This window comes from Dipteris shenzhenensis, chromosome 30, assembly GCF_047967505.1.
Source record: "Dipteris shenzhenensis isolate YYH24624 ecotype China chromosome 30, Dip_SZ_1.0, whole genome shotgun sequence".
NCBI lineage: Eukaryota > Viridiplantae > Streptophyta > Polypodiopsida > Gleicheniales > Dipteridaceae > Dipteris > Dipteris shenzhenensis.
Window position 1 is genome coordinate 45,958,876 of NC_141625.1, and position 16,483 is coordinate 45,975,358.

The following is a 16,483-nucleotide window of genomic DNA, read 5'->3' on the forward strand; positions in this document are numbered from 1 at the left end:
TAAAATTCAAGAATTATACGGCATTAGATGCCAAGTGGATGGATGAAGACATGTTGTCCGATCATCCACAGCTTTTGGATGTTTACAAGGAAGCTTTTCAGTTGAGGTCAACTGAATAGAAGCCAAGGGGATGTCACCACAATGTAAATATCCTAAGTCAAAGTTCAGTTGACCATTCATCTGATCATAATTAAAGAGTTTTTATATGTGTTAATTATGGTCAAAGAGTTCTTTTAAATGGTCAAAGATACTTGACTCTGGTCAAGAAAACCTGGCTTTGGTCGGGGAGACCTCGTTTATTATCAAGAGGGTTAACTACGGTTAACCAGAGAACCACAGAGCTGACTACGGTCAGAGAGTATTGACTTCGGTCAATGAGACTTGGCATGCGCGAAGAGGGTTAACTACGGGTAACCAAGATGTGCCAACTTTGGTTGGAGAGACTTGACTATAATTAAGGCGTCTCGACCCTTGGTCAAAGGCCCTTGATTATGATCAAGAGCGTTGACTTCGGTCAACCAGAGAATAAATATATATTTTTATATTTGTTATGTGTGCACTTGTGTTCAGTGGGGACGCCATCACGGAAGAAGAGGTATGTGTAGAGAGAGAGAGAGAGAGAGAGAGAGAGAGATTTTATTAGAGTCTTTGGAAGACAGATGGGTTTATGAGACTGAAATAAAACCTAATACAAATCACAGTAAGGGTGGAGCTACTAAGCGAGCATCATCATCCATGCTGAGTCCTAAGTCTGATCATACATAATCAAATACATCTGGGTGTGACAATGAAAAGAAAAAAGACTGGAGCGGAGCGGAATCCTTCGTATGTCATGTCGTCCTGGCTGGTGCATAGCCGGTGATGGGACGCTGGCATCTGTCAAGGGGTGCCGTGCGTCTCGGTCTCCTAGAGAAGGCTCGAGGCTCGACGCAAGACCAGAGCCACCGTGACTCCCGTGGGGCGTGCCCCGGGTCTAAACAATGACGGGAGGTCCCCCAGAGTGATCTGTGTGTCCCCTCTGCCTCGTGTGTCGTGCTGCAATCGTCGGGTCGGGGTGGGGATTCCATGATGTAATCTACTACACTGGTGCCCCCCATGTGGGAAGCAAGTAAAACCACCTGAGGAGGGCCATAGGTCTAGCCCGTTGTAGATGATGAGATCATGCATCCTACCCAAGTCAAGGAGCGCGTGTCCATATGGTGTAACAAGCTCGTGTCGGTCCGATGAGATCTTGGTCATACCTGCTCCATCTAGGTCCATGTCTCGGAGCATGATAGAGTCGTCTCGGAAGTCCAAGAGTGGTGTCTGGTGCGTGCTCGTCCTGGTGTTGAAGTCCCCAACAAGGAGAACTTCCCCGCGAGCTGAAGGTCTAGGATATCCGGATGTAAGGGTGCATATGGCGATGTCTCACCCTCCTCTCGCGCAACTCTGGCGAAGTGGGATGTGTTTGGCGGGAAGTAGCATACTGCTATGAAAAGGTCACGAGTGGTTGTGCGTCGGATCCGGATCCACATGGATTAGGAGTGTGCGTCCTTCCTCTCAACGGAGATGGCTCCAGCGAGGGAAGACCTGTACAATACTGTGACCCCGCCTGATCCTCGAACTCCTCCTGTATCCCTCGTCTCATCCCTGAAGGTTGACTCCCATGTATAGCCATTGACTATCGGTAGTGGACGCTCTGGGCTCTGGTGTGTCTCCGTGTAAAAGACTATGTCTCGTTCTGTGTAAGATTCCGAGAAGTTCCTTGGGTCTGACCATAAGGTACCATTACAGTTCCAAATGGTGCAGGCTAGGGTCTCGGAAACTCATAGGCCTCGTCCCCCTAGGGGGCATGAGTGGGAGCCCAACGGGTGCTGGTCAACAACCTACCATCTTGGACCATGGCCCATTTCTTCTCCTTGCGGGCAACATCCTGCTGCTGGAGAAGAACTCGTCGCTCCTGAATCTGTAGTGGTGTCAAATCCTCTTCCATAGACAGGGTGGGTTGCTCTTGTAGAGCCGCTCGACGTCGGAGTGTCGCTAGTCGAGCATGTGAATCTTTGAAGCGGATGACTAGGGATTGCTCTCGGTTGGGGTATCTCCCAACACGCCATGCTCCCTCTATGCCGTGGTCGGGGACCGCCATGGTGGTGGTCACAAAGGTGATCGCCTCCTCCATGGGCGTCGTCGTGGTACTGGTGTTGTCTCGCTTGATCGCTCGTATCTGGATGTTGAGGGCCTTCGAAGCCCTTTGCTGCTGCTCCTGTATGGCGGCTGAAACGGTTGCCTTTGCGGGCTCCCGTTTCGCCACGTCCATCCATCTAGTCATCTCTGCTATAGCCGACTGTATCGTGGCTATTTGTGCCTCCATCTGACTGGGGTCCCTCCAGGCGCTGCTCTCAAGGTCCCGAGCTCCTCTCAGAGCTGTGTGATGTTGTGTCTGAGCCCCTGGATAAGGGTGCCTTGCTCATGTATAATGCGGGCCTGCTCCTGGGTGTATCGGGCCTGCTCCTGAGTGTAATGTGTCAAATTTGCCTGATGGGCCCGGATGCTGTGTATCTCAGCCAATAGGGAGTCCCAAGCATCTGGTGGGGGCCTAAGATATCCTGGTCCGGGTGGGAATTGGATCTTGAGAGGGGTTGGAATGAAGGTGGGCTGCTGAGGTTGTACTGAGGGTGGGGACAACGTGATCTGGGCGGGGGAGTGGTCTGTAGGAGTAGCGAGGCCGGACGAGGTGATGAAGGGTGGCTGACTGAGAGGTAGAGGGGATATGAGGGAGAAGTACTGTGGAGCCGTGGTTGATGGGGCTCCTGGGGAGGAGGCTTGTGATGATGATGCAGGAAAGGGGGAGGGGAGAGGTGGCGTAGATGATGAGGCGGATGCGGATGATGGTGGTGAAGTGGTGGTGGTAATCATAGAGGTCGAGGCTGTGGTGAGCGGCATGGGCTTTGGGTGGGCCCCTTTCTTCTGGGCCGCGGTGCTGTCCACTGTCAAACCACTCCGGTTGCTGCGTTTGTTGAAGTCCTCCAAGTTGTGTTGCTTTTGTGTTTTTCCCTTGTCATCGTTCCCCTTCCCCATCTCCTCGTGTTTGTATATTTGGATCGAAGAGTCTCCCGCCTAAGTGAGTCCCCTGTCCTCATCCCCCTTTGTCCTTCATTATGGGGGAGAGAAGGCAGCGGGCGAAGTAGCTGTAGGCAGGGAGGCAGCAGGCGAAGGAGCTGCAGGCGGGAGAGGGGTTGCAGGAGGGCGGAGCTGCAGGCGGGTGGGGGGAGCAGCAGGAGCGGAGGGTCGGAAGAGGCAGTGGGCGGGGGAGGCAGCGGGCGCGGGAGAGGGCTAGGCGGGTAGGGAGGGAGCTGCAGGCGGCAAGGCTAGGCGGGTAGGGAGGCATCTGTGTACAATATGCTCCTTCAAGGTGGCATAATCTTGAAGTGCATCCTTTGCTCGGTACCTCAACTGCCCACCCCACCTCAATCTCCATCATGTACGAGGATACTCAAAATTGCCCAATCGTAATCGCATAGCATGGATGATATAGATACTCCATATAAATGTGCAACTCGTAATGCTAACTCGCATAGCATGGGAGGATACTCGAAACTGACCAATGGTAACTTGCATAGCATAGGAGATATATTCATCCATACATCTTGGCCTTTGAATAAAACCATCCTTTGTCAGTTGTAGAAAGTGATCCATATAGTGCTGCCTCTTTACTCAAAGGGGACATGCCTGGTCAGCCCATGTCTCTTTGATATATAGTTGTATCAAATCATGCGGGGTCAGCCCATGTCTCTCTGTTATATAGTTGTATCAGTTCATGTCGGCGCATGAGGCGATTCCTCTCCGCGTGAGTGTAGAGAGAGGGTGGTCCTCATCATATGGGAAGGGAGTCTGTCTGTAGTGAGCTCATGCTGTGAGAACCACTGTAGTACATTAGCATACCATGACTGTCCACCTATGGATGCAATCTTTTCCGATGACGCTACGGCCTGTCTCGATAGCCTGTTTGAATCCAGAGCTCTGACCCTCTAGATGAAAGCCATTGTCTTGAAGAGAGCCTCCACTAATATTGATGATACAACAAACTCTACTTGGGACCAATGATTTGCTGCGGATCATCCGTGACAGCATGAGTATTTGTGGGTGCTTTATCTGTCACTAGTCCACTGTTGAGGGGCTTGGAGCCCAGATGGGAGATGCATACATCAAAGCTGGTATGAATATAGTATCAACTAGCCATCCCTTCGTGCGAGGCTCTTGGAAGTGTGTCTAGTGACATTGTCTTTCAAGTAGTGCCTCTGCTGCGTGTATTAGAGTCAATCTATCGTGTGCTGCTTGTACCAGTGAGATTAGTCCCCAAAACTGCCTATGAGATTGTCACCTCTGCCTGGCTGCCACAGTACATAATAGTTGTGTCCTGTCTCACCTGACTTGAAGTGTGACAGACCATGAACTTAGTCTTGCTAAGATTCACAGTCAAGCCCGTGTGCAGAAATCCTCTAGTGAATCCATATGTTGCTGTAAATCTGTTGAATGTCAGAGATCAACACTGCATCATCTGCATAAACCATTAGGGCTATGTATAGACCAGAAAGGGATGACCCCTTGCCTCCCCCTCTGTCCACAAACTGCTGTGATAGCCCATTAATATGCAGCCCAAAAAGTGTTGGGGATAACGGGCCCCTGCTTAACACCAATCGTGCTGACCAACCTCTCTCTCATATAGAACAATAATCCCCCAGATAACCTTTGACAGTAATCCCAGTGTCTGCAACTTCTGCATGTGCTTTGCGGAACTCCACAAAGCAGCAATACAACCCACGGCTGTATGCTCTAGCCTCCTACATTGGGCCCCTCCCCCTCTTTGTTGCACCCTCCATCTTTGACGAGGAGGAGCAATAGCCAAAGAAGGATCTTGTCAAGAGGGAGAGCTATTCTTTCTTTTCTTCTTGGACATCTTTCTCTTCTTTGGGCAATCTCGAGCAAAATGCACAAAGAGTCTGATCTTGACGACTAGTAATCTCAATCCTTTGTTGAAAAAGGGACCCATTTGGTTGCTGAAGTATGATCATCAAAGATGTCAGGCTAGAAACAATGACCCTACACAAGGGACTCTATTAGACCTAACTGCCTCTGCTGCTGAAGAAGGTAAACTGGGGAGAGGAGAAACCTGTATGACCACTTTGAAAGAAGTTCCAATGGTAGGGAATAAACCTGTGGAAGGCTGGGAAACCTAATGAACAAAGACGTGATCCGCCTACTGGGTTGAAACCCAAAGTATAAGGAGATAAGAACACCATCTTGGAGGAGAAGGCTAGCCTGACACACTTGTAAGGTGAATATCCAATCACGAGCTTGACTTCGTGAGGGTTGGGAGCCATGAATGTGAGCAAAGTGTGTCTTGAAGTTTTCGTCTTCCACATTGTTTTGTAAATGATGCTACTCATCTTTTGAGAAAACATAGGTTCCCGTGGTCTGTGAGGTGGAAAAAGGGTAAAGTCATTTGCTGATCTTGAAATGGTTGAAACTGAGGATGAAAAATACATTGCTGTCACAAACTTGAGGAAGAACTAAGGGAAACCTACAAGCAAGGGAAAGGGAGGGATGGAAGGGACAGAACGAGGAGGTGCTAGGGTAGGGGAAGGGTTGAGGGTTGAGAAGGAGCAGGGGAAGAGGGGGATGGGTGTATGACTCTGTTTCGGCATCCGTACAGGGTGTACAGGCGATGTACATGTCGTATGGCTGGAGGGGGTAAGGAGTACATAGCGGCTAGGAGTGCGACAGGCAGAAACTGGAGGCAAGGAATGTGCGTGGCAGAAACGGGTGGTGGGGAGGGGGACTGAGAAGGAGGGCAGAAATGGGTGAGAAAGAGGGCGGCAATGCTAGGGAGGAAGGTGATAACAAGGGGGGGCGCAAGAGACAGAAACAGAGGGAGCAAGTCAAGCAGGAGGGAGAGGAGCGGCAGTTGCTGCGACTCTTTTATCTTAATGGAAGTCCCAATTCAAGGTAAGAAAGAAAAAGGATAGTTATTAGTCTATTGTCAAGTTTAGACGTTGGCAGCTTGCATACTCTTAATGTCGGATGTTTTAATTTCTGAAATTTTAAATTCAACACAATTGGGTGAAATGCATGATAAAGTGATGATATGACCAAATCGCAGTATCTGAGTGCTTCTGTCTGACAGTTTGTTGCCAGGTAGAAAGCTTCAGCATCTAACACAACAGCCTCTGCTAGCACAACAAGCTGTGCAAGATGGGGATGGATTATTATTGTTATGGTATTGGGAAGATTGCTTGAAATACAGGTGAGATGATTTTCCAAGCGTGAAGTTGATCTGGTCTAAAAGTATTCAGTCTCTTATGATAAACGAAAACAAACCTGCCCCTGGGCTCCCACAAAGAAAAAAGAAGGAAAGATAACAGAAAGATTACTTGCTTTACAAGAATAGCTTTCCCCTGCAAAGGTAGACATTTATTTTGTGTTTGGGAGCATGCATCAGTTGTGAGAAGAACTGCAAGAGTTGAATTTTCTTGGGATAATGCCATCTCTCATGGTGTTACAACTCTTTTTCACGTCATAAGCTGAGATTGCCTGAAAGATTCATATTGTAAGGCAATGGATGAGTCCATGCCACTGTGCTGTAAACAGGGGCATGCAGAGCATAGCCAATGTGCTATTGTCGAGTTGGAGTCTCTATAGTAGACAATTTAAACTTCAGATTTAAGGAATATTCAATAGTAAAGATCTTCTCACAAAGGGATTGCCTAGCAAGTAGTTAGCACACACTTCTGCCAAAAATATCTGCTGAAAAGGATCTTCTATCTTTGGCTCATGTGGTAAGTCTTAGTATTCACTCTGGAAAAGCTTTGGACTCTTTCTTTAGGCGCTATTATTGCGAAGGTAATTGTCAATGCATTATGTACAAGCTTGAGTGTGAGCTTGGGCTCTCTTTTACAAACTGTTTTGCAAATTCATATAAGGTTTGTGATGGAATGAGAAAGGTATGACAAGTGTTTGTGATGACAAGTAATGCCTTGTAGTTTATTTGAATGTGCTTTATGAGTCTATTGACCTTTATGCATCCCATTAGGGATAAGACTGAAACTTATCATCGCCAGTCTCACCGCTTGGGAGATTTGAGAACCAGATGCACAGAGGCCTTTGATGGGACCCAGACCTTTGCTTCTCGGTCACTCTCAGTGATTTGGTGGGATATTACACGCCCTCTTGGCCACTTGGAGCAGAGTTTAGGCTCATCACGCATAGCTGAGGCCAAGAGAGTGGCCTTCATGAGAGGGGAACCATGGTTTTTGATTCACACTGCCACAGGGCCCTCATGGCACGTTCACTCCCTGGATCAGATATGTTAGCCTCACCTTTTCTCCACTAGAGGCTTTTTTTTTTTCACAGGATTTTTTGTTTCAAAGTGTTTTGGTCATATTTAATAGTTGTTCACTTGTTTGCCAAGAAAAAAGAGGACTGAAACTTAAAAGCGGTCCATCTGACTATGCCTGCTAGCCTTTATCATGGCTGAATCTGCCCTTCACCTCCGGAGTGTCGACAGAAACTCAGTAAGAAGACTTTGTATAAATGGATGCTCGAGTATGTGTGGGTGTGTGGATTTGTATGTGTGAGAGCATATTTTTATACTATGGTCTACACCCACTGTTGGGCGCTGATGACGTCAGTGGGGATGTCATAGTAGCTAGTCCCTGCTCTGCATGATGGAGTTTATGGTTTTCAACCTTGTGAGTGACTATCATGAGATTGAAACTGCACTATGTTGTGTTTTTAGAGGATGAGTTTGGGAATGTTCCTGGATTCATCTAGGTATATGCTTCTGCCGTATTAGTGGACATGCAAATTTCACCTTGTGAAGTTTTCGTCCAAGTTGCGGCCTGTTGGTATTGTGATAATTCTTTCTATCTTAAATGGTGCGTTGCCCTATCAGCTAGATTTAGATTTAGATGCTCGTTGGGGAGAGACTGACAAGCAGTTGTAGGTTGAATGAAGAGATTTTGGACTACCTTTTGATTAGCCTTCTCCTTTAGTGCTAGCCTTCATCATGGCTGAGTCTGCCCTTCAACTCCGGAGTGCCGACAAAAACTCAGTACGAAGACTTTGTATAAATGGATGCTCGAGTATGTGTGGGTGTGTGGATTTGTATGTGTGAGAGCATATTTTTATACTATGGTCTACACCCACTGTTGGGCGCTGATGACGTCAGTGGGGATGTCATAGTAGCTAGTCCGTGCTATGCATGATGGAGTTTATGGTTTTCAACCTTGTGAGTGACTATCATGAGATTGAAACTGCACTATGTTTTGATTAGCCTTCTCCTTTAGTGCTAGCCTTCATCATGGCTGAGTCTGCCCTTCACCTCCGGAGTGCCGACAGAAACTCAGTACGAAGACTTTGTATAAATGGATGCTCAAGTATGTGTGGGTGTGTGGATTTGTATGTGTGAGAGCATATTTTTATACTAAGGTCTACACCCACTGTTGGGCGCTGATGACGTCAGTGGGGATCTCATAGTAGCTAGTCCCTGCTATGCATGGTGGAGTTTATGGTTTTCAACCTTGTGAGTGACTATCATGAGATTGAAACTGCACTATGTTGTGTTTTTAGAGGATGAGTTTGGGAATGTTCCTGGATTCATTTAGGTATATGCTTCTGCTGTATTAGCGGACATGCAAATTACACCTTGTGAAGTTTTTGTCCAAGTTGCGGCTTGCTGGTATTGTGATAATTCTTTCTATCTTAAATGGTGCGTTGCCCTATCAGCTATATTTAGATTTAGATGCTCGCTGGGGAGAGACTAAAATGAAAATGTTTAGACTTCACAAGCAGTTGTAGCTTGAATGAAGAGATTTTGGACTACCTTTTGATTAGCCTTCTCCTTTAGTGCTAGCCTTCATCATGGCTGAGTTTGCCCTTTACCTCCGGAGTGGCGACAGAAACTCGGTACGAAGACTTTGTATAAATGGATGCTCAAGTATATGTGGGTGTGTGGATTTGCATGTGTGAGAGCATTTTTTTATACTATGGTCTACACCCATTGTTGGGCGGTGATGACGTCAATGGGTAGTAGCTAGTCCCTACTATGCATGATGGAGTTTATGGTTTTCAACCTTGTGAGTGACTATCATGAGATTGAAACTGCACTATGTTGTGTTTTTAGAGGATGAGTTTGGGAATGTTCTTGGATTCATCTAGGTTTATGCTTCTGCCGTATTAGCGGACATGCAAATTTCACCTTGTGAAGTTTTCGTCGAAGTTGCGGTCTGCTGGTATTGTGATAATTCTTTCTATCTTAAATGGTGCGTTTCCCTATCAACTAGATTTAGATTTAGATGCTCGTTGGGGAGAGACTAAAATGAAAATGTTTAGACTTCACAAGCAGTTGTAGCTTGAATGAAGAGATTTTGGACTACCTTTTGATTAGCCTTCTCCTTTAGTGCTAGCCTTCATCATGGCTGAGTCTGCCCTTCACCTCCGGAGTGCCGACAGAAACTCAGTACGAAGACTTTGTATAAATGGATGCTCAAGTATGTGTGGGTGTGTGGATTTGTATGTGTGAGAGCATATTTTTATACTATGGTCTACACCCACTGTTGGGCGCTGATGACGTCAGTGGGGATGTCATAGTAGCTAGTCCTTGCTATGCATGATGGAGTTTATGGTTTTCAACCTTGTGAGTGACTTGATATCATGAGATTGAAACTGCACTATGTTGTGTTTTTAGAGGATGAGTTTGGGAATGTTCCTGGATTCATCTAGGTATATGCTTCTGCCGTATTAGGGGACATGCGAATTTCACCTTGTGAAGTTTTCGTCCAAGTTGCTGCCTGCTGGTATTGTGATAATTCTTTCTATCTTAAATAGTGCGTTGTCCTGTCAGCTAGATTTAGATTTAGATGCTCGTTGGGGAGAGACTAAAATGAAAATGTTTAGACTTCACAAGCAGTTGTAGCTTGAATGAAGAGATTTTGGACTACCTTTTGATTAGCCTTCTCCTTTAGTGCTAGCCTTCATCATGGCTGAGTCTGCCCTTCACCTCCGGAGTGCCGACAGAAACTCAGTACGAAGACTTTGTATAAATGGATGCTCAAGTATGTGTGGGTGTGTGGATTTGTATGTGTGAGAGCATATTTTTATACTATGGTCTACACCCACTGTTGGGCACTGATGACGTCAGTGGGGATGTCATAGTAGCTAGTCCGTGCTATGCATGATGGAGTTTATGGTTTTCAACCTTGTGAGTGACTATCATGAGATTGAAACTGCACTATGTTGTGTTTTTAGAGGATGAGTTTGGGAATGTTCCTGGATTCATCTAGGTATATGCTTCTGCCGTATTAGCGGACATGCAAATTTCACCTTGTGAAGTTTTCGTCCAAGTTGCGGCCTGCTGGTATTGTGATAATTCTTTCTATCTTAAATGGTGCGTTGCCCTATCAACTAGATTTAGATTTAGATGCTCGTTGGGGAGAGACTAAAATGAAAATGTTTAGACTTCACAAGCAGTTGTAGCTTGAATGAAGAGATTTTGGACTACCTTTTGATTAGCCTTCTCCTTTAGTGCTAGCCTTCATCATGGTTGAGTCTGCCCTTCACCTCCGGAGTGCCGATAGAAACTCAGTACGAAGACTTTGTATAAATGGATGCTCGAGTATGTGTGGGTGTGTGGATTTGTATGTGTGAGAGCATATTTTTATACTATGGTCTACACCCACTGTTGGGCGTTGATGACGTCAGTGGGGATGTCATAGTAGCTAGTCCCTGCTATGGATGATGGAGTTTATGGTTTTCAATCTTGTGTGTGACTATCATGAGATTTAAACTGCACTATGTTATGTTTTTAGTGGATGAGTTTGGGTATGTTCGTGGATTGATCTAGGTATATGGTTAATATGGCAGGTGGAAGTCCAACAAGAGTGTCGGACCAAATGGTCACACAGTTGGAACTTGGCATCCAAGACTACGTGGAGAAATTGTTGGAGAACGCCCCTCTAAGCATGTCATTACCTGAACCATGATGATGCGCGTTCCTTTCACACATGCATAACCTATGTTTGCTTACTACAATGACCTTGCATGACCAACTATGAACATACTAATGCGGAAGATATGCCAGGATACTATCACCAAAGTTATCTCACTTCAGCATTTGCACACATATAGATAGAAGACACCTCAGAAGTAGGAGAGTGAAGACTGAGATGATAGCCAACTGAATATATAACTAGATGTGTAGATCCAAGTAGAAATCTTGCCCAAACTGTACCAACGCCTGTAGTATACATAGGTTGGTCACTTTTCTTCTCCGTCCTTTTGGTTGATGCAGCAGAACCTCTCCGGCTCCTTGGGTGCAGCCAGCTTCTCCCCAGGCCATTCTCTCACCTCAGCAACACTTTCTCTCTCTACAGCAGCACACTTTCTCTCTACAGTTCCAGCCCCACCTCTCCAGAAATCTGCTCCCTCTCAGCTCTTCTGGAACAGCAACATCATCCTCTCTCCTTCTCCTAGCCTGGAGCAGCCACAACCCCTTTCTCTCTCTTGCTGCAGTCTTTCCCTCTCTACTGCAGAATTTCTCTCTCTACTGTTCCAGCCCCTTCCCCTTGCAGAAATCTGCCTTTCTCTGCACCTCTGGAACAGCAGTAGCTCCTCTCTTACATACCCTCCCTTGGGATCAAAATTGGCACTCTCTCTCTACAGCTATCACTCCATAAAGGCTTTCTCTCTCTAGCCTACAGGCTGTTTTTTTCTAAGCTGTTTTCATTCTAGCCCCATTTCCACACTCTCCTCACCCAAGATAGCTTCAGAGGCATCAAGGACTTCATCTACAAAAGGGTTAAGTCACGAAGGGAGTCTGTATTGTCAAGTTTATCTCATTTACAGCACTATTTCATGTTGTTTCTACTATCTTTCGAGAAACTAGTGCTTGCCTCTAATGTTGGATGTAAGTGGTGATTGTTGCAGGCTTCTTCCTTGTGGATTGGGCAAGCCAAGAGTTGAAACGTGAGCTTGGAGTCCTCCTTTTTGTTGTCTACCTTGTACATATGGTCTTGAGTCTTGTATCTAGGTCGTAAGTTTTCACTGAGTTCATCAGTTTGGAAGGTGCATTGCACCTTGGTCTTGTATCTCCATTTTCAAGAATAAAGTGAGCCTGGATAAGGGGGGGGGGCCGTCTTGGCCCCTCAATCATATTGCAATTTCCAATGATGGCACTTTGTGTTTAAGCTGTATAAGTCTTAATTCCAGCTCAATTGCAATCTCTTAAGTTCAAGTATATGTGTTTGACAACTTGCAATCATTTCATTCAAACGCCTCTGCAAAATCCGTTGTTTGAATTGATAGAAAGCACCGAGTAGTTTACATCGAACCCCTATGGGTTGGTTTGCGGGATTGTCCTGCGGGTTTGGAGTTGTTACCCTACTGAGGTCGAAAGTGACTTGAGCTATTTCATTTGGTATTAAAGGCAGCTTCGAGCTGTTTGAATCCTGTTGCTTTGGCAAAACCATAAATTGCCTTAGGTGTGTTTATCCTTGTGTAGGAAGCACATGTTCCTAGCAGAAATAGCTAGAAGAGGATTGAGAAAATCCTAGTTCGACAAACATAGTTGTGGAGGAAACTTTGTGCTCACGGTAAAGCTGATTTTGGGTTTTTGGAGCACCATAGGGCAATTCGAATTTCATTAAGATAGTTGGATCTATTTTGAGGGTTGAGCAGCCTATGAATTTAGCAATGAACCTTCAGCTTGTGGTAGGGAGTTCTGCAAGCACTCTATTCCGAGGAGTTGGAACGTTGCCGTAGTGTGATTAGAGAAAAGCTTTTCGTGCGAGTAAAAACTGCATAGTAGAGAGAGCTCATACTATTTTGCTGATGCCTTTTGGTGTGGGTCGCCTATCTTTGGGGAGCATGCAGTGTGAGACTTGCATGCAGGTAGGGCTGCTGTTAGGCTTCAGTAGAAGGAGTTGCATGGATGCACAATGTTGGGCTTCAGTTGGAGGCCTTGAATGACAAGAAATTTGCAGCATCTGCCCGTTTTAAGGCTGCTGCCTAAAAATAGGGACATGCTAGCAAGTTTCAGTTCACATTCTAATTTATGGCTGCATGCAGTGTGCAAGAGAAGCATGCAATCATGCAGCAGTATATTGTGGCTGCACGAGCTGCATGTATTGCATGTAAACTGGGGGCAGTCTCAGTAGGGTGTGTGAGGTTCATGCAGTTTGCATGCATAGCATGCTAGGTTAAAGTAATGCGGGTGTAGATGTAAGCATGCAACAAGTCTTATTGAGTTGCATGGTTTGCATGCAGTAAGCTTTTCAAGCATGCAGAGAGTTGCATGCAGCATGCATGAAGTGTATCTAAGCAATTAGTAAAGACCTAATAAAAAAGGGCGGATTTCAGTTCCAGAAGGTTGACTTGTTGTATAGAGTAGTTTAGCCATCTGAAAAAGTGTTTCTAAAAAACTAAAAGGCTCCAAAAGCTAACTGTAAGTTTAACTTTGGCCAAAAAAGAGCTAGGTTCTGCTTTAAGGTAGCAGCGATCTATATCTCCCAGAAGACTATTTTAGGCAGCTGGTTCACTGGAACATCCAGCCTATATATTGGCCTACAACCAGCAATCCTAGCTGGTGAGTAGTATATTGAGGTTGATGAGTGGATTGGATGGAGAATCCTCGTGGGTGTGTTTTCTTTGAAAACAATGTCATGTAAGAATCTTTGAGCGGGCTAAGAATCTGTGGAAAAGGTAACTGAGGGTCTTTGGTGATAAAGGGAACAAGTATCAAGGTTGGACTTCTCTACTTCATGCAAAAAGAGTGACTCCATCTTTTTATAAGATTTTTTTTCTATAGTGGGTCATATATGCACAAGCAAGGGGTCTATTATGGTTGCATTTGAAGGGGAGTTATTGGAGAAACCAGTGCCTTGTTTTAACTTAGTTACAGGATCTAGTCTCATGATTTAGTTAGTGCTATGGTTTTTGAACAAAGCTTATACATGCAAAATATTTTAGTCTTGATCATGAGAGCACTAAAATGTTGTATTTAGGTAGTCTTGTTTGGCATGCACAAGAAAATGCAAAATTATAACCATGATGCTTGTTATGGTGTATTGCCTCTACTTAGTTGGTTTTTCTTAGCACATTTCTATGGTTGTTTTGTGGAAATGAAGACATTCACAAATATAGTATTATTATAATGAAGATCAGTGTGGTCACAAACATAATGCATGTAGTATCCTTGTGCTGCTTTCGGAGTATATATTTTTGAGTAGCAGAGTGTCCATGATGAGTTTCCTAAAATGCGATTAATTAGGTGGAGGGAAATTGGTGGATGCTTTTCGCTGCTGATGGAATCTGTTTTACTGGCAGGTATGAGCAGTTTGTTGCCTCAATGGAGGAGGCATCAAAAGATAAACTTCCTTTCCTGAAAGAAAAGGCTCTAAAGGTAACTTCGTGAGCCTGCCAGTTGTTTGCAATGAATTCTTAAAAAGTAAATGAAATTTGAAAATTTGGGGAGTTAGAATACTGCCGATAATTTTAGATTGACTCTACAATTCAAGCACGTTTCTGTGAAAACATGATGATTTTCAAAGCTCCAAAATAAAATCATTAAAGTACTTAACCAAAGAATGACTCATGTAGCATTGCCTGGGCATCTGTGAACCAAGAAAGAGGCGTCACAGGAGGCCAACCAATAGCTTATGGCAAAATTGCAGCAGCAAAATCACAACTCACCAACCCCTGAAAACTCAAACCAAGTCCTCCATTGCCAAGAGGACATAGTAGCCAATGCCCAATTGCATTCTCAGCCAAAGAGGAGTGCAAAGGCATGAAGAAAGAGCATTTACCAGAGCCGACCAGCAAGAATTCCACTGAAAAATGCGAAAAGAAGCACTCCTGTCGCGCAAAAGTGGGAGTTCTTGGGCTCAAAAGAAGCGTGCTTGAGAGAGGAATGCATTGAGAAGGTTTTGGAGAAGTTTCATCGCCGGAAAGTCCTCCAAAACTGAGAAAAATCAGTCAACCAGCGCGTGGGACCACTCGAAATTCAACAGAAAGCTGTAGCTTTGCAAGAGGAGAGGCCCAGGAGGCTGTAGAAGCAAAAAGGTTCAGAAAAAGCCACTTTTGCAAATTCAACCAGCAAAAGAAGTGCTCAGCTGAGCTCGTTCTACCAAACGCACGAAGGGAAAAGCATATCACTGCGAAGGGGAGGCAGAGGGGAAGCCATCGGGCCAAACGGAAGTCGAGGAATCCAAATGGGTGAGGAGTTATGAAGAAAAACGGAATTCAGATGGAGGCTGAAAAACCAGTCCAAAATCTCAACAAAGGGAGAAGATGAGAGAGAAAACCACACATGTGAAGTTTAGAAGGCCCAGAAGGTCCAGGAATGGCAAAGGAGCATGTAGAAGGCACTAGAGCCACCTGGAACTCTAGGGGGCCATTGAAGGTACATGGCCCTCTAGGGGGCCCATTAAAAATGCCATGTCATCATTTCCCAACAACCACTCTTTTAATTCTTGGAATGCCTTTGGGCCTAGGGATTAATTACGCTTATGTGCTAGGCACCATGCCGCGTTTAATTACACATTATTAAGCCCACGCTTGGACTTTTAAAACCAAAGTTGTCACACTCTTGTAGTACATTAAAGTACTTATAATTTCACGCCCCCGTGACAGAAGCGGTACTTGATTTGGATGTGGTTGATTCTAGCATTCATCCACAGGATTTGTGGCCAAAGGCTAAAGCAATGCAAGATTGATCATCACAACTAATGGGAACTGAAGCTTTTTCTGTTATGCCAAGATCACCAAACAACCTTTGTCGCAAAGTTGCGTCACACAATGCTGCGGTAGTGGCCATTGATACTGCCAATCACTATCACAATACCCTTGCTGCTGTAGGGTTTTGGATCTGCCATTTAAAATCACGAAGTGCTCTTCTTGTACATGAGGATTTACATGAGGATTCTTTTCGTTGAATTCCAATGGTTGGCTTTGGAATGTGCCATGTTATAAAGATTGGCATCCACATCTGGCTGCTCAAAATCTGCATCCAATTTCAGTCCTGCTTCCATGGGTATAGAAATTGGCTAGCTGTCTTGCATGGGAAACTTTTCTAGTAAGCCCAGAGCATACTTTGCCTAGCTCACACATATACCGTCCTTCTGCTACCATACTTCTACGTCCAAGAAATAGTGCAAATGCCTCAAATTGTCATATCCAACTGCCTACAATGTGCAGCGTTCAGCTGGTTGACAAGAGTGTCATCATTTCTTGTAATGATAAGATCATTAATGTATATTATGACAGGTTGACAAGAGTGTCATCATTTCTTGTAATGATAAGATCATTAATGTATATTATGACAAGGATGATGCTATCGGTTTTCTGCAATACAGAAAGATTGGGGACTGACGGGGCCTTCTGCATGTCAAATGTTTGGAAAAAGGCATCAACCTTTGTATACCATGACCGAGGTGCTTGCTTTAGATCATAG

At 45.2% G+C, this 16,483-nt stretch overlaps 1 protein-coding gene across 2 annotated transcripts in view; it reads left to right on the forward strand.

Annotated features, from left to right (window-relative positions):
* EDA25 (CCAAT-binding factor) overlaps positions 1 to 16,483 on the forward strand; it is a 98,397-nt gene that overhangs the window by 11,087 nt on the left and 70,827 nt on the right. For both annotated transcript variants that reach the window (XM_087401423.1, XM_087401424.1), the window contains exons 3-4: positions 6,164 to 6,283; positions 14,359 to 14,434. In XM_087401423.1, the coding sequence (XP_087257549.1) occupies positions 6,164 to 6,283; positions 14,359 to 14,434 (196 nt within the window). The remainder of the gene's footprint in view (positions 1 to 6,163; positions 6,284 to 14,358; positions 14,435 to 16,483) is intronic.